Source organism: Apteryx rowi, unplaced genomic scaffold, assembly GCF_003343035.1.
Source record: "Apteryx rowi isolate R43461 unplaced genomic scaffold, aptRow1 scaffold_186, whole genome shotgun sequence".
NCBI lineage: Eukaryota > Metazoa > Chordata > Aves > Apterygiformes > Apterygidae > Apteryx > Apteryx rowi.
This window is the reverse complement of record NW_020448152.1, coordinates 1,569,972-1,592,939: the sequence shown is the minus strand read 5'-3', so window position 1 is coordinate 1,592,939 and position 22,968 is coordinate 1,569,972. Positions and strand designations below refer to the sequence as shown.

At 38.6% G+C, this 22,968-nt stretch overlaps 1 protein-coding gene across 3 annotated transcripts; it reads right to left on the bottom strand.

Moving 5' to 3' along the window:
- Nucleotides 1-537: 537 nt before the first annotated feature.
- On the bottom strand, nt 538-22,932 carry EMP2 (epithelial membrane protein 2). 3 transcript variants are annotated; one of them, XM_026061887.1, is made up of 6 exons: nt 12,840-12,854; nt 10,180-10,398; nt 6,819-6,930; nt 3,822-3,915; nt 2,327-2,473; nt 538-1,759 (listed from the first exon to the last, which is right to left on the bottom strand). In XM_026061887.1, the coding sequence occupies exons 3-6, from the start codon at nt 6,894-6,896 to the stop codon at nt 1,575-1,577; spliced, it is 504 nt and encodes a 167-aa protein (XP_025917672.1). In that variant the 5' UTR covers nt 6,897-6,930; nt 10,180-10,398; nt 12,840-12,854; the 3' UTR covers nt 538-1,574. The 3 variants fall into 3 exon arrangements, with proteins under 3 accessions (XP_025917672.1, XP_025917673.1, XP_025917674.1); XM_026061888.1 differs by lacking the exon at nt 12,840-12,854 and adding an exon at nt 7,713-7,833 and having other exon boundaries at nt 10,180-10,348; XM_026061889.1 differs by lacking the exons at nt 10,180-10,398; nt 12,840-12,854 and adding an exon at nt 22,759-22,932.
- Nucleotides 22,933-22,968: the final 36 nt, after the last annotated feature.

Genomic DNA, 22,968 nt, shown 5'->3' with positions numbered 1-22,968 from the left:
ATGTTCAGGGAATACTATTGTTCAGATGAACAATATTATTTATGTTGGAAACAATTCTCATACAGTTAGCTGCCCAAACTTCTACTTTGTAAGAGATCAAGTACGAATTATCTGAAGATGAATGGGTCAAACCATTAGCTGATGTATACTGTAGTATCAATTTCAATAGAACTACAGTATTTTGTAATAATATATTTGTTTTACATTAAGTGTAAAAGCTCATTCAAAACGTATTTACTTTTTTATTGCCTGTAGTATGGGTCCAACTGTAGTGAATGTACTGAAATAAATATATGGTTAGTGCTTTTACAAAGTCACGTCTATATTTAAACATCAAAGCTGTGACTAACCAGAAAAAGCCACTTCATTCATTCTCCACACTGGTCTCCAAACTCATAAATCACCATCAACCAAAGCCCCTATTACACTGCTGAGCATTTAAGCCTGGTATTACAGTACAGATTTATCTCACAAAATTATTTAAAAATAAAAGTCACAAAGTCATTTTATTTTGAAAAACTATCATGGAAATCATAAGCATAGTAATTACACCCCGATTTATTTAGTAGGAGTGCTTGGTTCAAGTAAAATCCACAAAGGAATTTAGAATGAAATTTTTAAAGGCAGATTTCCTAATGGGCAGACTCAAGGAATGCTTTTTGGAAATGATACATTAGACATGAAGTCACTATATATAAAAATTCTGGTGTAGTAAATATGTTGAGTTATTTGGCCATAAAAAAAACTAAATTTGGTATTGCTGTATCTCTGATTTGCTTAGAAATTTGCAGGTGTAGGCAAGGTAACTAATTTTTTTTCAGAAAGACTATGCACAATGCAAAAATGAAGGGGTGTAGGAATTGTATGGAGTATCTCTTAGCTCAGGCTATTCCAGTCCCAAGATGTGCAATGAATTTGCTGGTGAGTTCTCCTCCCAGAGGCTCTGTATGCTTAAATTAAATGTGAAAGAAGAGAATCATCTGCCAGAGTACAAAAAGGAATTGTTTACTTTTGCAAAGCAAGTGGTTTTAATAAAAGCTTGATGACACTTACTGCACATTATAAATAGCAGAATGCTAGTCTTGTGCTAAAATGTACACACTGACTGCTGCTTTGGGCTTTTATAATTGTTTTTACACTGTGATCTGGGCTTCATTTTTTACCCCCTATATTTATCCCATCCCAAAGGGATAGATCTGGGACAGGAATATGGTTAGCATATTGCTTACAAATTAATAACCACTGGCTTTACTTGTAATCTGCTAGAGGCCAGGAATAAACTGTTAATGTCTAGTTAAGGGAAAAACATTTATGATGATGAAATATGTAAAGGCCAACACCTTTACAAATATGTAAAAGCTAACAACTTGCCTTTGTATTGCTCAGACCCTTGACCTGTAGATGCCAAGCATTCCATTAGACCTGCAATATTTTGTTCTGTTTCATATCAAGAACACAGTACATTTTTAGAGAAACAATAGCTTTACTGCAAAACCATGTAAATGATTATATACAAAATGATTATTGGAATTTGGTTTTGTACTGTAGTGACAGAAACAATTAGCTGCTGGCATTTATTTCCGCTTCCTTAATACTAGGTACATAACACCACTGATCAGAGTAAAGGCAAATGCAATCCAGGCTAAGATGAAGGAATAGCCATACTGGCCTTGAGAAACTTCAGTGTTATATTCATTGCTCTTGTGCAGTTCTTCATGCCTGTCTGTATAAATGGAAGCTGCAATCATAACACACAGACCTGGAAGAGAAAGAAAACAGTGAAGCTTAGCATCTTAAAATATGCATAACTACTATTCACTGTCTCTTCTGTCAGCTGCTGCCACTTGCACCAATATCCTTTTTTGTAGACACTCATTTTCCATACCCAAACTAAACTGGGAGTAGTTCAGGACATGCTTTTCAGTTTCTTGGGCAGGGATTAAATTTCAAGTGGTGGTGTGTGTTCATGTTATTTGCAACGAAAACAAAATAATTCTAAGCATCTGGATAATAAAGACTAATAAAAATTATGGAAGTACCTGCCTCTGACAATCACAAAGTTGTTCAAGAAGTTTAGAATCTAAGATTCTCTCCCTTCAAAGTTTAAATGACTTCTGAGCAGTGATAATGTTATCCATGATTTAAGAGTGTAACTAGTATAGATTGGAACAGTTCAATTTTTAAGCAAATATGTGGGACAAGCTGTGACCTCTGGAGCTCTACCAATTTCTTATGCAGCTGGTTCTTCTTGAAACTTTTTTTCCTCTTCCCTTTCCTACTTTAATGTAAGCATCACTGAAGTGACAAGTGTCAAAATATCACTCACATGACAGGAGCTGGATAATAGAAGTTAACACAAATCTTTCTCCTTGTTTTAGACGGAAGAGTTGAAGAATGAAAACCAGAAATGCCACACAACAGAAAATAGTAGACAGGATCATGGTAGCCTGAACAGCCTGAATTGATTGATAATCTGTGAAAATAAAAGCAGCCTTGATTAAAAATGCAATTCCTCCCTTTACCTACTCCTGCAATGAGTAGAGAGGCAGAGCAGCCTAAGCTCTGTAAGCTCATCAGCTACTGCAAACAGGTGTGTATGCATTGCCTGGGATGGATCTTTCCTGCTTTCTTAGTAATAATACAGCCAATGGTTTAAGGACTTTTAAAAGCTTTTTTTTCCCCACACCACATCCTCTGCTTCGATCTATGTACTAAAAGCATAGTGAAACTGCCAGGTGTCTAAAAAGGCTTACAAATGCAGAGTGCAGAGTCATGCCTTTCACATGACTTGGAGACAGCTCTACCCATGTAACTGGACATGATTGCCAAAATCAGCATAAAACCTTCCTTAGGTTCAGTTTTGCTCCTGTCAATTAACTCCCTATAACCTGGAGCTAAAATAACCAATAATTTTTAACTACATGAAGCTGTTTTGCACAACTTTGCTGTAATGATATGGACAAGTTAAGCTACTTAAATACACTCTTTGTAGCTCCTCTCATCTGGGATAGCTATGCTGCAGTCAGTAGGTCTGTGAATAACAAACAAATACCTGAGCTGCTTTTAATCTAGCTAGTTAACGTACCTAATTTCAATGAACGCATAGCAATACAGACATCAAACCCAGCTCAAGTCTAGGTGAAATTCATGTTAGCTTTGATATGTCTTTGTGAAATGTGATCATCTTACTAATTGCAGTATAGATATGCCCTAAACCAATTCGATGCTCAAACAATCGTTACTTTGTAGGTACATGGCTATTTAAATCATCTACCCCTTTAATATATACCAAGACTGAAAGTGTATCATAAATGTACCAGTTGAGAAGAAAACATTTTTATTTATTTTACTAAAGCAGGACAGATTAGACTGTGCTGTATGTTGTTGTGTTCTCTTTGTTAAAATTTTAGATTGTATTCTGACCTCTTTTCCCCCCTCCCATTCCTGTATGCATTTTTAGGTTCATCTTTGAAAGTTAAAGTTAAATTCTGACAGTCATATTCTATCACTTTAGAGCCACTTGCAAATGACTTCACTGTTTTTAACTGGTTTAATTTTTAAGAGTTCTCTAAAACTCTTGTTGCTAGTTGTGTGTTTTATTCTCTTCTACTATGCTTTCAAGGGCACTTGGTTGTTCTGTTTTCCTCTTACATAAATTGTTGGAACAGTTTGCTTGTCCAAAATGAAAAGTCAGTATTAAAGGTTTTAGAAGACTTGAGTAGTTAAAGCATATAGTTTTTTGAACAAGTATGTCACTGCCCCCGCAAAATTTAGTAGCGATTTCACAGTATTTCCTTCTAAAGGAACTATGAGACACTCACCGTTGAATTGATCAGTAATAGCTGTACAGGTGGTAGTATTGGTGACACACACTCTCCAAACATCTGTAGAAAAATTATCTCCTACCCACCAGGCCTGCAAAACAGAAGTAAAGGAATCTTATAGAAAAACAAAACAAAACCCTGCTGGTTAGATATATCAACTGGAACAAACTTCTGTTCATTTTTGCTACTTAACTTTTCAAACAAGATTTCAGATCTAATGGATTTAAAATGAATTCTTAAAGGCTAGACCTTAAGGAAAAGAGTGAAACAAAGGGGATACTCTTTCATATCTTGGGATGGGTGGGAAACCAGAGGCCTCAGGGATTAGAAGACACTTTGTGTTCCCAGTGCAGAACTGAAAGTTTCCATTGCCACTGCTCAAGATCAGGATTTGGGAACTAACAGGCAGAGGGACGGGAGCAGAGGCCTTTCTAAATGTTTCCTGATAAATCTGCAGTTGACTCATTTACTAACCAAGAATCTGAATGCTGCATCAGTTGGTATCTGTTTGGATATAAGTTAAAGCAAGGCAACTCATAAAAGCTTGAACTTTCTGTATTTACTTATTAGATGTTTTGAAGTGAAGGATATTTTCACTGTAGACCTATATGAAGTGAAAAAGAGAACAGGCAGTAATCTTAACCCAAAGCAACAAGGGATTTTCCACTGTTTGGGCAGTAATTTTGGATGTTCAATGATCACTCAATACGTAAGGTACCTAGACAAGATCTGCTTTGCTCTGTTGCTGATTCCAGTGTACTGTTCTTAACAACATCATCCAGAACCTGTTTGGAAAGTGCAACTCTTAAAGGCACAACATTTTTTAACTTCTGCCCTGCCGTTTCCCAGTATATCTGTGAAACAGAAGCCTTGATTATAAATTTTCTAGTTCCTGACATTAAAAGAATCAATCTCAGCTTTTATAACATAGCGATACTTTCAATGTGCAAGTGCAGGATGTACATTATGGCATCAGACTGGGAGTGGCTATTGGCTCATTAATATCCCACTGTGATACTGCTATTTTGATGTTTTAACATTTAACACAAAACAGTACTATAGTGACTGAACAGATTTTTATGGTATCAGCCCTGCAAATGCTGCAAGAACTCCACACAAGTGGTATTTCCTCCGGAAATCCATTCCAGTTACAATAGCTACCCGGGCCTTTGTTCTGACTCAAGTTGGAAAAATACAACTTTTTAAAATATGAATTCTGATAGCATCTGCTACTGGAAAAGACATTTGAGAAACCTCACAGATTACTGTGCAGCTTTTCAAGCAGTACAGCAATAAAAACTATAATGTATTATGACATTAGGAGTATGTGTTGTAATAACACTGGAGTATCATGTTTAAGAAAAATCATTACTTTCCAGGATGAACTAAGCTATTCATTTGGATTTTGCAGTCCAAGTTCAATATATTATATTCCAACTTTGTGTGCTGTATAATTCTTTCAGCATGATACTCATGACTATATAAAACCTCTGAAGACCATAAAATCTAATAGAAGGTGGTTAAAAAGTTTAAGTTTGTAAGTGTTTAAAAGTAACTAATGACACAGAGGGCATGTTTTGTATTTCTGCAATTTTATTTGTATGTAGAAGGTCTGAACTTAGAATAATTTGCTCTTCCACTGTCCTAACTCTCTAAATATGCAAAAGGAACAGGTTAAAACAACCTGTTTTTAGCGCTCAATTAATGACCTACTTCAATGCAACAAATTAACCAGCTGACTGAAAGATAACATCCGAGTTCATACAATTTTGCAATAAAGAGCTTTGGGTAATACATCATTTCACTTAAAGCAGTGTCTTGGAAAAGAGTATGGGATTTAAACCAGCTTCACTGAATATGGTAAAGTATTTCCAGTATAGATTTTTTTTAATCCTAAAAGCCTGAGCACACACTTTCTAAGAGAAAGAAAGACTCCAATGAGCAGTTAAGAATATCAATCTCAAGCTAAGCAGGCAGTTTTAGAAAGAGGAAGATATGAAGAGCTAGACATAAATATTGGAAGATAAATTCTTCCTGGTCACAAAGAAAAGGTAATTTGAAAAATGACATGATTCTAAAAAATTATGGTGAAATTACTTCAAGTAAATGGAAATAGTTAAATTCTTCGTGTTCCTTTCATAATTTAATTAAGCATCTTGGACAGTCACTTCTAAGCAAAGCATACTCTGGCTGAAATTATCACTATGCATAAATCATGAGCTATTTGACTTCATGTATGCGACATAAAAAGGCAAGAAATTTTTCCCCCTTTCCCTCAGATCTAGCTGAACCAAGAGCCATAGCTGCTCCCTCCAAGCATGGTAGTATTTGTAAACATGTTCACTGGCCGAGAATCTCACAGGGAGGAAGATGATTAGCTGCATAACGTGGACTCATACATGATGCCAGATGCAAGCGTGGCATTTACTTGTATTGTCTCATCCAGTTAAAGAAGCAACATTAATGTTCCGGGGGGGGTTATGAAAAAGTATAAGCAGACTGGTGTGGCTAGCAATGTTAAATGCTTTCAATAAGCAAGTTTAAGACAACTGGAGAAGCATTACTAAAGGCATCAAATTATAAACACAACTAAGAGTGCAAGTAGTACACTTTGGAACAGCTCGGTTTTGCATGGCCTTGTGGGAAATGGGAGATCTGATGAAGGTATTATGAGTACAGAAAATGATACAATATAGGCCATGTAAGCTCGATGGTCCATTTTAGGTTGGCTTGATGCAAAGTTGCCAGCTCTATTTTTATTTGCATAATTTTAAGTGTTATACAAAGACTTTAGGACTAGGTAATTTTTTTTTCTTATACATTACATTTTCAAAACATAATACTTTTGTTCTGAAAATAAACTGATAAGATTTCTAAGGTTCAAAATATATCCAGAAAATAATCTGAAACTCAGTAAGAAAAAGTTGTATAAAGCTTCTGATCTGTGCTTCTGATCTGGGTGCCCTAGGGATAAACAGGAGAAATCAAACTTACATTGTCAATAGTTGAGATGAACAGCAGTGCTGCTGAGGTTATATGAAACACAATAATGAAAGCCAGAAGAATCAGCATCCTTGATGTGTGGAGGCTTTAGTCTGAGACAAATCTGTTAAAAATAAGAGCATATACGATCAGTTTTTAAAACCTGTTAACTGATCAACCTGTCATAATGCTGTCTTGGTGTGGCCATGAGGTAGCAAGATCATCGCGAGTGTATTTCAGAGCGAGGTGCTTGTCAGAATTGGTATTGTTGGGTGTAGCATGACTTCAGAGCACTCATTCTTTTTCCAGAGATAAAAGATCACACTTGAGTCAGACTATACATCAGCATAACAGCTTTTGGTTATGTATGATAAGTAGCTAGTATCATTGGTGTTAAAATGAATCTCAAAAGTGAAGCCAAAAGGTGCACTTCGTAATATGCCAGTTGGGTGGCTGCAGTGTTACACATGGAGAAGTTTCTCTCATGAGCTTCTCCAGCAAGGACACCAAACATACTTCCCTGCTGACATTTAGAGAAGTACTTTTCAAATCACAACTTCATTTGCTCATTTGCTACTGGATTTGGAAAGGTCTTGTTTCAACCATGCTTTCAAAGTGGGAAGAAATGGAGATTTCAAAGGATGCTGGCAGAACAAAATTAAGGATATCAAGAGCTACCTCCTAGATTTAGGAATGGCTCTGATGTACCTTAGGTTTCATATAGTTTGTCCTTACAGAAAGTATAGCTCAAAAGTTTTAACCTTTACTAAATAACTTAAGGCTATCGTTTTCTTCAATATGTTGCTCTGACAATTAGGGTTGAATAAACTGGTCAGTTGCGTAACACTCCGGTTAGTTATTTTCAGTCACTTAATAGTCTTTCTAGTCCAGATATTATCTTCTTACCTTATCTAGCCCACCCAATATCATTTCATGTCTCATATGAAAAAATTCTTATGGAGAAAGGAAGTTGCTGGATGCAGACTCACAAACTTAATTAGGATTTGAACTGGAATCCCCAGGAAATCTATGGACAGATAACAAGCACTTTAGGGGAAACTACTATTAATAATGTATTGAAATGTGCAATTGCTTAGTATATGCATTATCATCATCTTGTATAAAAATACTTGCCAATTAATGTATGCTATATTCTATAAGGACTGATATTTTCTTTGCATTAAATGTGTACCATTCTGTAGTATTATCTGCATGTTATCTATCATCAGTGCATTAATGGTTTCTTCCACTTCCTTAACTTTAAAAATTTTCTCTTATGTCAAATGATCATATTCATGTAACAGAGCAAGTATCTGGAAGAAGAGGTAGGTAGCTATATTTTAAGACTTCCATGATTTTTTCATGTCTAACCTTCTCTCCGCTACTGCTGTTTGCTAGACTGATGAACTACACATATCATTAAGTAATGCAGATGGAGAATTCAACCAAATAAAAGGATTACTTTGACAGCATTTTTAAAGAGAATAGTGGCACCACAGGCATTCTCACCATTCCAAAATACAACTACTCTGCAAAACTTTAACAAAAAGATAACAGACAGCATATAAACATACTGAATAGAGACGAGAAGTTCCAGACTAATCCTTTATGCCTACACTGGAGTACAGCATTTCACTGCAGTACAGCATCCTAACAAGGACAAAGCCAAACAACATTGAAGTGCTTTAGAGAAAATAAAAATTAATCTGAAAAACCTTTTTCTGTATCTATTTGAAGTAATTGTATTGGAAAGGTAAGTCCAAATCCTGAAAAAAGGAAAGCATTTGCTCAGTGTTTATTCCTTCCCAATTTCTCACTGTTAAACTTTGCCTTTTTAGCCACAACAAACAGAAGTGATAGTTTCCTCCAGAGTTGATACTGCCATATGACTCAAGATCCTCTGAACCTCACAGCCACGTTCTGTTTTTATAAGTGTCATTCATGGTTGTCTACTGAGCCTTTCTTGAATGAAAGGAAGGAAGAAGGAAAAGAAGATATTTTGTGGTTTTGTATAATGCCACGTGAAAATATTTTCACTGTAAAATGTACCAGTCTTCACACAGTATCCTCTTGTCTAGCGGTTAGGTTTTTTCTGAGTTTCATTTGTTGCAGAGATGGTATCTAAGCAGACAATAACGCAACAGTCATTTGCCATATAAGGAGAGAGAATCAAATTGTACTCAGTATTATTTTAAGGCTAACGATTGTACGATTTCGTCTTATTAAATGAGGCATCGTAGAGTAAGACGGACAAAAAAATGTAACCTAATTGAAACCAATCTTGCAAAATCAAGATTTGCCAGCCCAGAAAAATCCATTTAATCTTCAGTCAAGTGAATGTCTGTTTTACTGCCTTCGGGCATAAACAGAAGTGCTTCAAAAAGAATGGATAAACATGTATGGGTGATGAGGAGAAGACACTGTATGTTTTACCCAAATAAAGTCAAGATTAAATGAAAGTTTTTGTTCTGCTGTGATGAAAAATGATTGAAGTCTTAATACAGTTAATTTTCTGCAGTCTCAGTTTATGAGTCTTTATTTCAAGAGAAATGATTTAAGGCTGTGAGAAAGTAAAATACAGGTAAAAATCAGTTGCAGGTGGTATTGGTACCAAGCCATACTTCACAGTAAAGGACACTAGGAAAAGTTTGATGCCTCTCCGCTGGTGAACCTTAGGAACAGTTTTAGATGCTTCCCCCCGACTTGCTGGCAACAGGTACTTTCACGAGCTCCCAGCACTGCCCTGCACACAGCGCTATGGCGCTTCCACACGTACTGGTACTGAACGCCCTGGGGAAAGCCAGGGGACAGCCCAAGTCCAAGTAATCCACATCAGGAAAAGACAACAACATCTTGCTACCCAATCCGCCATGCCTGAGCCCAGCAGGGATCCCAGAAGGGCACAAATGATCTGCAGACTTCAGTCATTCCTAGCAACTTTCTCTCCTTGGAGGCCAAGAAGGAGTCTCTTGTTTGTCCCAGCCAGCGCGAGGAGTAAGGAGGGGAGAATCTCCCAGCTGAACTCTGTATAATCTGGGCACAGGAAGCAGAAAGCAGCTCCCTTCTCCTAAAATGCAGCCAGCAACAACACAGAAGCTCCTACAGAATCTGCATCCCTCTAACAGCAGAAAGGACTTCATCTCTGTGGGGGGCTGTTAGCAACCAGTCCTCCTTTACTCCAGACAATGTTGGGATTTAAAAATTCATTTGGGGGAGCCTGCCCGTGCATCTTTTCTAGCAACAGGCAGCTCCCTTCCTCTCTCTCTTTATGAGCAGGGAAAGGACATGATTATGTTTTCACACGGAGAATTTCTGAGAACAATGTTTGCATTAACATCCAGAATTCTTAATATTTTAATTATTCATTACTAACCACTTTTGTAGCATCCTATTTTGCATACTAGCTGTAGTCCTCTTTCTTTGTTTTGTCACTCATTAACTGCTCCTCAAGAGTTCACTTCAGGTTGGCAATTGTTTGCAGTTCTTTTAGCAGCAGCTTCATTCCCTGTCGAAGCTTGCCAAACCAAGAGCATGCCATTTGGCAGTGTAATCAACGTCTGCATTTGCCTTGCTCTTTCAAAATGGAGGGTACCTGCAAGAACAAATAAGCTGGCACTCCTGTTTACCTGGCTGAATTAATTCTGCTCTATAGAAAAAACAGAAATTAAGATTAAATTAAAATTCTCTCGCATTTAATTTATATAGCCATAAGAAAATATTGCTTAAAAGCGTTCGCTAATAAGAACAAAGAATACATTTCCAAATCACATAAATTTGGCACTCCAATAATGTGTACTGTTGTAAATAAACAAGAATCTACAAACAACTGTTCTAAAAAGATGCATAGAAATGATCAGACTTTTCCAATAAAACTTAGGTATAAATGTGTGATAAGAGATTTTTAATATTTATTTCATTTGCTGTATTGCAGATTTGGAACCACTGCCCTACTTATCAGTGCTAATCTATGCTGGTATGAAAATGTTTACAAGGATTGCTCAACTCTTGTTTTAGTCTCTTCATTATAGGTAAGTATATTTGTACTGATCAAAAAAGCTTCCTGGGCAAAGTCATATTTTATGTTCTGTCATTTGAAGCAATACACACTATACTCTCAAGTCAAGGTATTCATGTTTTTTGAGTACACTGCCATTAGGCATGGATGGAGACTGCAATAATACAATAGATATTGTTCATCTTTCCCCAAACTAGTTTGAATTCTTTTAGTAGTTTATACATGCCAAAAAAAAAAACAAAACAAAACTTTATAGGGCATGCTATACATGTCTTTATAGAAGTGATGGAGCCACTCTTCTCAAAAGTACATGACAAAAAGATAAGAGGCAACAGTCACAAGTTACAACAAGGAATATTCCAATTGTGAAAAATGTTTTCATTATATCTAATGAGCATGGTTAAGCATTGGACTGGGGCCCAAGAGGCTGTGGAATCTCCATTCTTGGACATTTTCAAAATTGACTGAAGCAAGGCCCAGGGCATCCTGAACTAACTCCCTCCTTGAGCAGGACACGGGACAAGCAACCTCCAGAAGTCCCTTCTGTCCTCCGTTTCCCAGTAATTTTGCAGCTATTTCAGGAACCTCCCTGTACCAACCTCCAACAAAGCTCGGAGGAAAAAAAGAACATCACTAATAAAATTTGACTTACTTCATCACATATCACATTAAAAAAAAAGATTTGGGTTTGAAGTAAGAATGACATTGGAGCTCAAAATGAATTCTTCAATTGCAAGCCTCAGCATTTAATACCACTTTACAAAGTATGTTGTAAGACAGAACTGCAAAGATACAACTGAGGTAAAAGTGCCTGCTCCCACTGAATTCATATGTAATAAGCTATTAGTCTGTTAGTATCTTAATGAACACATCCATATATGTTGTGGTAATAAGTTTTCCTACAAATGCTGTAAGTTGTGGGACGCTTGCATAAAACATACTGAAAACAGCCAGTTATATTAACAAACATTTTTCCAAATAGTACAAGAAAGCTGTTTCTGGGTAATACTCTACTGCTACCTTATTTTATATAGGGAGGATAAGTACAGCATTCACTTACACTTATCTTTAATCTTTTCAGTAATGGAGCCTATTGACAGCAATAATATGCACTTTTGTTATTAAAGCCTGACATGCTTTACAAGATGTGGCTAAGAAGGACCTCTGCCATTATCTTCAAGACATGCAGAGAGGTAAGTATCTTTTTATGTGATAAAACAGTGTAACAATCAGGTGAACTATAGAGTGAAAAGACAAGTATCCAGTCCAGGGTTCCCAACATTTTTGTATTGTAATAAGCAAACACATTGCAGAAATGGCTTGCCTCTCTATGCCAAACTTGTACTGATACATTATACTGTAATATACTACACACCTTTCCACTTTCCTCAAAATAAACAAATAAATAAGCCAGCTTCAGTTTATCTGTAAGATAAAATCCTTTTTAATGCCCAGCAGTACAAAAAAAAAAAAAAGCCTGTTAGAATTCTTTCTGCTGTTTAGTGCAGCAAGCAAGCAAAAAGGAAAACTCAGTCTTTGACTATTCTTAGCAAGTTTATCATTACTTTCCAGTCCAGATGGGATTTCCGCAACCCATGCTTTCATTTCTTCCTAAGGGGTTAAGTTCTGCTGTCAGTTTGTTTCTCATGTTTGTACATACTTAATTCTTGCAACCAAAGAAGCGTGTACACAGTACAGTACATTCATCGTGTGCTCACTTGCACTGAGAAGGCTGCAGTTTATCCTACCACTTTGTGTTTTGCCCTCAGCTCCTAAGATCAAGTCCGTTCTTTTTATCATCTTCGTCTGGGTCTATGTATGTAGACAATCTCAACACAGACACTCCTGGCATATAGTCCTAGAAACACAGTGAGAACACGGCAAAATGGCTCCTGCTTTGCACGCACCAAGGCCTGAGTGGCTGTCGGTGCGCAGGCTGCTAGTCACCCACGCCAAGGGTGCTGTAAAGACACACCCAAAAGAAGGGGGAGAGGATCCTGCTAAACGAGTTGGCATACCTGCAGCTTTCTGCGCCGAGATTTTTCATTGCAGCTAGAACAGCAGGTCTCTGGGCCACCAGTAAGGATTTGATTCAGCTGAACTTCCTCGAGATCACTGGTGTGAAACTGAATCAAAGCAAGCCTTTTTAATTATCAATTCCTCTGCCCTTCAGTGCTGTAATTAAGACTACATATCTGAAGTTAGAAGAAAAAGCTTGTATACTGGTGGCATGTGAAGTCTGTCATCTTGTGATAAAACATAAGATGTTTGTATTTACATAATAATCACTTCACTTTACTCAGAGTTCTTGTGTCACATCTCATGGTGTCTTATGACACAGAACAGTCAGCTCATGTTTCACCTGTACCATTGTCCCTAAACTTGCATAAAATTCCCTGGTTTATAAGGAACAGAGTGATGCTGTTAGACTACTATTTTTTTTCTTTTATCAGATATGAAGGGTTCTGTTTTTCTTCTTGAATGATTCTCAGAAATGGAAACAAAAGTGAAATAAGTTCAGAGAGCAGAGTTTCTCCCAAACTAGCAAAAGCTTTGAGGATTTCAACAATCCTCTAATGCCTAAATATCAAACAACATAAAGGACAAGAAATTCAGGAAATTTAACACCAATGGAATAATTATACCAGTTGAAACAACTCTCTTCAGTTTCATTATTCCTTCTTCCCAAGTTAATTCAACAATTGGGAATACCAACATTACAGGATATAATTTACTGGGTGACATTCCTTAAAATGAGGCAGATAATACCCAAACTCTCACGCTTTCTTTCTACGCTTTTCAATATTCTTTTAAGCCGACTAGCATATAAAACTGGGCATCATAGTATGTTCTTTGTGCTTGATTATCTACTGACTAGCACTTTTGGCAGTTACTTGTTTCTTTGTTATGCAAGAGGCTACACTAGATTCCTGCAGTCATCTTTCCTCCCCCTCCACCACTCAGTTATCTGCTTGTCAACTGGATATATCAGTTTTAGTGGCACCTTGCCAGCTGTTCTTTCATTAAGTGATACTGAATCAAAACCTCCTTGAGATGCCTAGAGCACTTCACACCATTCATATCATTTGATTCAGGTTAATTATTCTAATACCAGTTACACTTCTATTTTCAACCTTTAATGGCTTGCAAAACGCTAGTGCACATGACTGCATTTACATTGCCCCGGCCTTATTCGCAGTCCTGGTATCTGTACATTAATCCCTCCTTTGAGTAATTTCAATTGGATCATCTGCCTGCTGTGTTTGTTGCTGCAGAGTTAACCAGGGCAACTAGCACATGACTGAGCTCTGCCAGGCTGCCCTGACAGAGGCGCCTGACACAACACCCCTCCGTCGCTCTGTGCTCAGCGTTTCTGCACACCCCCTAGGTCCATGTGGGCATTTTCCAGGGCTCTTTAAGCCATGACACATTTGGATCCTTCCCAAGTCAGCTATAGGAGACTCCTCCTACCATGCAGGGAGAAGTGTGGAAAAGGATAAACACATTCTTGTGTCTTTTTTTCTTTCTTCTTCTTACCTGTATCATCACTGCAAATTAAAAAGAAAAAAACAACAACTAAAGCACACTGGTACTATTTTATGTGATGACTTGGGAGTCTTACTTTAAGGAATCAGCTTAGCCTTTAAACACTGCATAGAACATGAGAGCTAATTTTGAAACTAGCATTGCATGTAGATTTATTAACTGCATGTAAAGAATTTGCTGCCAGTAGTCCCTGAAAAGCATATTAATAGTTCTCTGGTGTGTGAACTGAGCTGTTACTGTTAGAGCTTGTAGGTACACAAACTACATAGAAAGTGAGTTTTCTCTTTTACTAATGTCTCATAATGAAAGTCTAATTTGGCAGTTAAAAACACAGATCTATCAACAAATATGGCAGTCTCTCTAGCTGTGCTCACTTAGTCTCTATTCTCAATGAATTTAATATAGTGTAAAACTGGGCAAAAGTGAACTGGTCAAACCTGAAAAGATTCTAAATGCATATTTTTATGTTAAGCCCTTTAGGTCCATGCACTGAAAATTCCTATGTAATGTCCATATAGCCTTGCTCTCTGACATATCGGCAATGTCTGGTTCTGTGGTAGTGCTCTGCACACTTACAGCAGGAATCTGTACTTTTTCCAGTTATGCAGTAAAACAGGAGAACAGACTTGAAGGTCCTGAAGGTCTCCAAGGACACTGGCAGATCTAGTCTTCATGTTTAGGGGTCAGATTCAAATTCTGACTTGCTTTCATGCTCAAATATACAAATGAATACAGAAATAGTATGTCTCTTTAGCCAGCTAACAAACCTGTAAGAAGTGCTGCTGCTTCTGGCTAGACCTCTACAGTATTGAATAGGAACCTGGAAGGGAAGTTCAAAATAAAAGTAGCAATCTAGGCAGCAGATGGGCTCCCACTCCATTTTTTCTGGTATGAAGCTAAGTATGCAGTCCAATGTATGTTCTTCAAGAAACAAAATTTCAGGCCCTCAGCTTGATGCTGGACTTGGATCGAGAGGGCTAAACGTATGGTCAGGTCTTAGAAGCAATGGACAGCATCAGTTCTTTTTGCTTACGAGCAGTGGTAAGCCCCCAGCAAGCTGGCAGCTGAGAACACACCAAGCCTGTAGCCTTCTGTGCTACCTATTTTATGTGGAAGGAAGACAGCTTCTCACTTACACTTCCAGCTACTTTTCAAAATCATTCATCGCAAAGCAAGGAAATCAGAAGGAAATGAAACAATGCTGCCTACATACAAGCACTGCATACAGGTAAGAAAATAAAAAAATCACTACAGAAAAAATTAATTCACAATGTTTTCTACAGCTCTATTTGGACTCCAACTTTTATCCTTTTTAAGCTCAATGGCAGAAAATGAAAATAAGATCATCCTACCAGATCTAGATTTTTATAGTGCTCTTGCAACACACTGAGTTAGGACCCAGCAATCTCTCATACAATTAAAGCAGTTAGCTTGTTGTATTTTGACAGTGAAACACAGGGGCCTGGATACAAACTAGCGAGATATGGTATGATCTAGTTTTTGTCCACCTTCTTTCAGGAAATCTTGCCTTGCAACCAGAGCCCTGAGGTCTGCTTTTTGTGTGCATGAAGATGACTATAAATACATATCTATAGCTTAATAAAGTCTTTTGTTACTATGGTGGTTGGACGTTTGCTCATCCTATTGGTACTGTATGGGACTGCCTGAAGAACAGTAAATCTACAAGGAATAATCCCATGTTCTTGGCCTAATCACCCAAGTGTGAGGGGAGACTGAAGCACCCTTTCAGCTCTCTGTGAATCTATTTCACAAAACCTAAATCTCAGCTCATGTCCAGAAACCCTACTTAGCTGGCAAACATAGAACAGACAGTGCCTACAGTGATGCCTGGCAGTTTTTCCCTGGAGTTTCTCAGCTCCATGCTCATCCTGTCCTCATTAGAACGGTGTTAATAAGCTAGTACTCCAAAGTCTGGGAAAGTAAAACCCTGGAATGCCATACAATTCCATTTAAAAACACAAAAAAATGGAGCAAAAATGGCTAACTTCTGACTTTGAGTACTGAGGCCCAAAGAAGCTGATGTTCCTACCATCTTAAAAATGCTTTTATGGAAGTTTTGGTGGTGCTTGGGATGAAGCTAGGGATCCAGCATTACTGCCACTTCTGTAACTCTGTCTGTCATTTATTTCTAAACAAGTTCAGACCGGGTTTAGACTTGCCCTACCACTCCTTTCACTATGGCCTCACTTCATGCAGTGCAGAGGGAAGTCACTGTGCCATTAAGCCTTTGTGGGTAGAGTGAGATAAAGAAAACAGGTTAGGTCTATGGGAAAACACCAAGACAATGCCCTGCCTTGGGTGGGGAAGTGGCATTTAAGGGGAAAAGGGGCTAGTGAGGTCTTACCTGAAAATCCTAAAAAATAATCTTGAGCTTAAAAGATTCAAGATAGATGTATTCAAATACTCCAGCAAAAACTCAGAAGTATAACAGCCACCATGTGCTGCAATGACAATTTAGTAGATACAAGGCTGCATAGTTATAGAAGCTAGTTACCTACACCAACAGACAAGCAACTCTACGAGCACATTAGCATACTCATTGAGCCTTCATCTTTTCAAAACCAGCTCTCTTTAGAGGCTTTTGTGTGTTCAACAGAAAGACAATGTTTGTCCTCTTTTAAAAGCACAAACCAGCATCTCCCTCTGAAGCAATTTTTTCATAAATTCTCTTTCCTTAAAGACATCGTGTTACTGCACTCTTACTCCAGATAATTATACTCTCAGATTTAACCTGTTCTATGTCTGCTTCTAAATCTCAACAGAACCCATGCTGGTGTAAGCTTGATGGCTGACCCATTTCTAAATAGCACCTAAAATGGTCCCTCAACCTTCATCTCTAACTCTCATCATGGTTGTTGCTTGGGGACTCCAGGACCTGCTCATCGACCTACAGTTTATGCTAAAAAAGGGAGTCCTGTGCCTTTGGAAAAATGCTAACTGGTCTTTAATAGAAGATACCCCATGGAAGCAATCAGTTCAAGACATTAGTTCTCAGAAGGCACATACTGTTTGAGAAAAGCCAGCAGTAAATTGAAAGAAGAAACAGCTTGTACACTGTAGTTTTGGGTTTCTCACAAAACACAAATATATTCTCTTAACTTTCACAGAGTCATCTGCAAAACATTTTACAAAACATTTGTAACTGGAAGTGTGTGTATGGATAGAGCTTAATTGTACACTTAGAAGCTGAAAGAAACACACCTGATTTCAGGTATTCAGTACATCCTTTCCATTCAGCCAGTTTGGCTTAAGTTGTGCAGCAGATACTATTTCACTATAAGCAAAACTGTAGTATACATTAAAACCCTCTTAACAATCAAGCTGGTTTAAAAGAACTAAAAGCTTGTTTTGCTAGGTTAAACACAACAAGTACTTCTCGTTCTGGCTTGTTCATTTCCAAAAATGAGAGACTGGGGATAAACTTGCTGTTTACAGATCAGGGTAAACACATGTAAGGAGAAAGAACTATTTAACCTAAAGACCAGAATAAATGGCTATAAATCAGTTGTGAGTATGTTTAGAGTGGAAATTAGAAGAAGGTTCCTAACCTTTAGAGCTGTCAGGTTCTGGAACAACCATACAATCAGCACAACAGGAGAAAAAGACCTACCAATTCAAAAATGGATTATCTGATACAGTGGTTGTGCTAACATGGGAGTAGACCTGATGACCCATGTGGACCTTCCAGTTCTTTACTCCTGTGAAGGTTATCCCAACAATTTGTTTTAGGTATCCATACGTTTTGCAAGATTTTTTTGCAGGATCCACATGCCCTTGGGACTTTGCTGAATTCTTTCCTATCTTTCACAAACTTCAGGTAACGCTGGGAGCAAAGCTGACTTTTGATCTGTACAGTGAAGTAATACAAGAAGTGATCATGGGATAGATGACACACAATCAGCTTTAAGGGAGGATTTGTTTCTCAGGTGTGTGGTAAAGCTACAAAGGACAAGCAGCACCTTGCCTTCCCCCTTTTTCTGCAGGTGATCTCAGGCCGCCATTCCCTCCCAGCACTCCACAGCACTGGTTAAGCACTGTACAGCACTTTGCAGTCTGCTGGCATAGTCCTGGCTCCGTGGCCCAAGGAATTAGACAGCCATTTAAGGGAGCTGGGACAATGACATGGGGGTGTACTAATAAGCTATTCAAGCTATGAGAACCTCTGGGGAACCTGCTTGTGAAGCAAATAACTGAACTGAGGTGTGGCCTGGCTCACCCTTGCTCAATCACTGTGTGGTCACATTTTGGTGTTGGGGTTGTCCCCGTTCAATACCTTGTTAGGGCAGGGAGGGACAGACCAAGTATAACACTAGACCTTTTCATCAGGTTGACAGTTTAAATGTGTCCCCAGTCTGATCCAATGAAAAGCAAAAAACACACCTGCAGCATTAATTCTAGACATTAATATAGTTCTATGAGTGTATCTCAAAAACTGAGCTCTACTGGGTACAGACTGCTATTTATTCAAATGATTATTCCAGATACAACAGAACGGCTAGAGTGATTTATGTTGTCCCACCTAATTAACCAAACAAAGGCAGAAAAGGTCCGTCTTTCCAGATTGAAAGCAATGCATTTAATTCAGTAGAAATGAAAGCTGATATTGTTTTAACTTTGGCAGATGCTCTATGGAAATTGCTAGCAATTTAGTGTGTTATATTCACTGTTGTAAAATGTTCAAACTGCTTGTTTTGATTTGGCTATGAGCAGACTAGTTCTGTATTGAGAAATACACACCATGTATCAATCATCTCTATTGACTGTAGAAGAGTTGACTATAAAATTAAAAGAGCAAACTCTTCCACTGCTACTACTGTTTTGTATCACAGCAACACTGCAGCGTATGATTTATCACCCAGTTAAATAAGCTACCTTCATAAAGTCATTTTTACATTTGGATTTTCTAATTGGTGCAATTAAAAGTAAAACTTAAAGGTTGTCATGTGGACTTTATCAATTCAGAAGGATTTCTGTTAAGCAACCCCTCTTTCTTTCACTATCTTTTCATTGTACAGCTGAGCATGCTAGTTGCATTGCCCTTCTAAGTTCTGGCTGCTGTATGGAAACAGCCCCAACACCTCCTGCTACTACCTGTATCAACTTTGGTCTATTGTACAGTTTCACCCTGATCAGACTGGTTGCGCTAAAAGTGCTTGGTTCACTGTGAGCCACATCTTATTGCTAACGGTGCCCGATTCTGCTGGGTACTCTCCAACAGGCCTAGCTGGTGTGTTTTCAACAGACCTGCTACAGGTAAAGGCACTGCAAGCATGCTGGCATGTGACAAATGGGCAGGCTCGACTGGCTCTCTTCAGCTCTACATGAGTTTCTTCTTGGAGTCTCTAGACTTTGGTTTATTTCTGCATGTAAATTAAGTTGCTGGTTTGTTGTTTCTGTGGATTGAGAATTGGCAACCTTAGAAACCCAATGAGGCTGTAAACTGACTGCAGAGATCATCATCAGTACATGCATCCTAATGTGGATATCTGGGGACTTTGGAGGGTCACTTTCTGCTTGGAAGAAGGACATAGATTTAATGTCTTTCAGCACACTAAACACTTGCATTAGACACCTGAGGGAGGATTCATACTGCCTGCCTTTGCTGTCTGGGGCCTCTGCATTTCCAGACACAGCATAATGTCTAAGAATCAGAGAAGTAAACCATAAATATATATCCTATAGCCATCTCTAAGGGGTGCTTAAGTCAGTCCACTTTCTGCCCCACCTACAGACTCCTGTGAACATCTCTATACTGCCAGAGGGTTGTATTTTAAGGTCACACCCAAATTATGAGGCTTCACCTGGCATGCACACACAATCATTAAACCAGCCCATGAAACTTCATAGGCAGAATAAAGAGGCATAATTACATTTTCCCCATTCATTGAAGAAAGAATAATTCCTTTGATGGATGAATTCAGGCCATCGGTCTTTCCCTTGAATCCCACTCAGCAAGATCTATTTTCTAAAGATCAATATGCTTATCTTTCTGAAGAAGTCATGAGCATCAACTGACAAAATTTCCCCTTCTTTCCTGCTGAGACCAGAGTGCTTTCAATAAAAGCTGTGCATTCTTTTTCTGCTTTCAAATTTGACTTGCATGGATTTTATACATAAAATGTTTGGTACACCTTAGAATAAATCTCTTTCTTATTGTTTCCTATATAACTGCACCCCATTCTGTTGGGTCTTCTTCCAACAGAAATATGGCAGTAGGACCTGGAAAGTACATCTTCTGCAGATCTTGTCCCCAGAGACCTACTTATGTCTTTAATTAAATGCATTTTTGTACTGATTTAGGGGGTGGTGAACATGACATTCAAGATACAAATAGAACATAAAGTGTAAGCAGAAAACCAAAATATACACAAATCACCGAGGTGAAAAAGGAAAGGTCTCCTTGTGCTGCCATCTCATTTTTTAAATGCATATGGAAACAGCATTAAAGAAGACAGGCTATGACTACTAAGCTTAGCGGAAGTGGAGGAAGGTCTTGGTCCTCTAAATATACATATGGGACTCATCAGTGCAACATTCTCCTAATCATTCTAAGAACTTCAACCCAAGATGAAAAATACCTTGAGACATACAAGACAACAAAGCAGAAAGCATGAAAATGGAAGTAAGAGATATGAGGCAACTGCAAAGCAACACATGCTAATCAATCAAGAGGTTAAAGAGTACATTAATGGAGAACGACTATAAGATGAAGGTAGAGATGTTAATTTCTGCTAAGCAGTGTTGACCAGAAACAGTAACTAAGGCACCTGAGAATTGAGACAGAAGTCTTGTTTAACCGTATGGCTTTTCAGTGGCCTTCAGTCTTGGCCTGCTCTGTCTGTTGAATTACTTCCTTTATCAGCAATGTTTTAAACACCTTTGTTCTGTGTAAGCAAACAGAATACACTGTTTTCCTCACTGGCAGATCTGCAGCATAATCAATGTTCTTTAGACAGTTACAACAGAAGTCTTTCCAGAGACCACAAATAAAGAATACAACACCAGCAGCATCTCGTCTATTGATATTAGGTTGTTTTTTGTTCTAAATGATATCAACAGACTGTTTTCCTTCCCATATGCTCTATCAACAAGAAACTGATCATCTTGTAAAAGTATTCATGGCATTCCTGTACTTCACCTTAAGTTAATTTTGATGGTTAGCCAGTTAGCAGAATAAGTCCTGGTTTCTCCAAAACAAGTCCAGCCTGGCATGCAGCTGACATGGTAAAATCTGTGCACATCCTTGCTCAGCACGGAGGATGAATCCTCCTTCAGGTACCCCAACAGTCCATTCTCCAGCTATGTTCTGCAAGTTCACAAAGGGATGCAGAGGACAGCGAGGGTTCTTTGTTCCAATGTCTTTGGTGGTGACAGGTCAAGTCTTTACACCTTACTCTAAGTAAACTTGTACCAGCTTCTGGAGAACTTACAAGCTTTTCATATACCTTTGCTTCTAGTCCCACTTTGATTTCACCACTGGTGGTAAACACCTATACCCAAGTTGCGTTCCTTAGCGTGGCATTTAATTTGTCACACACTCTATTACTAAAAAGCAGCTGGACTCTCCAGTAAACTGCAACTCAGTTCTTCCCTCGCTGAAATTCATGCCCACTGCCCCACTGTTGACGTGGATGGATTACTGCCTGTCCGCCTCTGCAGCCACCTGCTGCCTCAGTCCTCACAGTCCAGCCTCACAGTTCCTTTCTTGAGCAACCTTACCCTACCTGGGCAGCCAAACCTTCAAAATCAAAGTTGGAGAGCAGGTCTGGACAGAACATTCACGACAAGAGTATTTTATTTGACAAAAAAAAAGTCTGCTCAGGTAGACAAGAGGGCTTATTTTAAATAGCTAACATACCAGCACTGTATAGACTGAGTCTCAAAGCAAGCAAAGAGAAAGCACTGCTTTTTTTTATTTTTAATGGAGACTAGCCAACCACAGCTGTTTATTTCTAAAGCTCCTGCAGAACTCTTTAGGAAAATCTGGTGCTTATTTTACAGCTATTCTGTGGGTTTCGTCGCTCCCCCGTACTGGGTGATAAGATGCTCAACTGCAATAATGACCGATCCTTTACAAAGTAGCCACAGGTGTTGACAAAAAGACATCCCTGCGCGGTGTGAACAAAGTATTTCTGCCAAGAAATGAACAGAGAGGCCAAACTGCAGATCTCTTGGTGGCAGCGTGCTGCAAGCAGGGAGCAAGCCCAGGGCAAGGCAGCCAAGGCAAGGACAGCTGGGCCGTGTTCTTGCTAGGGATGGCCAAACAAGGAGCTACCACCCCAAACCCCCTCAGTGTTATAAGCAACACACGTTACTGAAAGCTGCCAGGCTGGTATCTGCCAAACCTCCCGGGTACAAGTGGGACGTTACCTCTGGAAAAAGCACAACGCCGCTCAAGAGAGGCTTTTTAAAACTGTAGCCCGATTCGAGCAGGAAAACGTTTAACACCGGCAAAAACTCCAAAAAACAAAATCTGCACTGGATTATAGAGAAATGTATTCTCCTTCCGCTAGGGGGTGTTCAGCCGCCAAAAAAACAACCAAATGTTATTGTAGCGTACGCAAACGCCACTTAAATCAC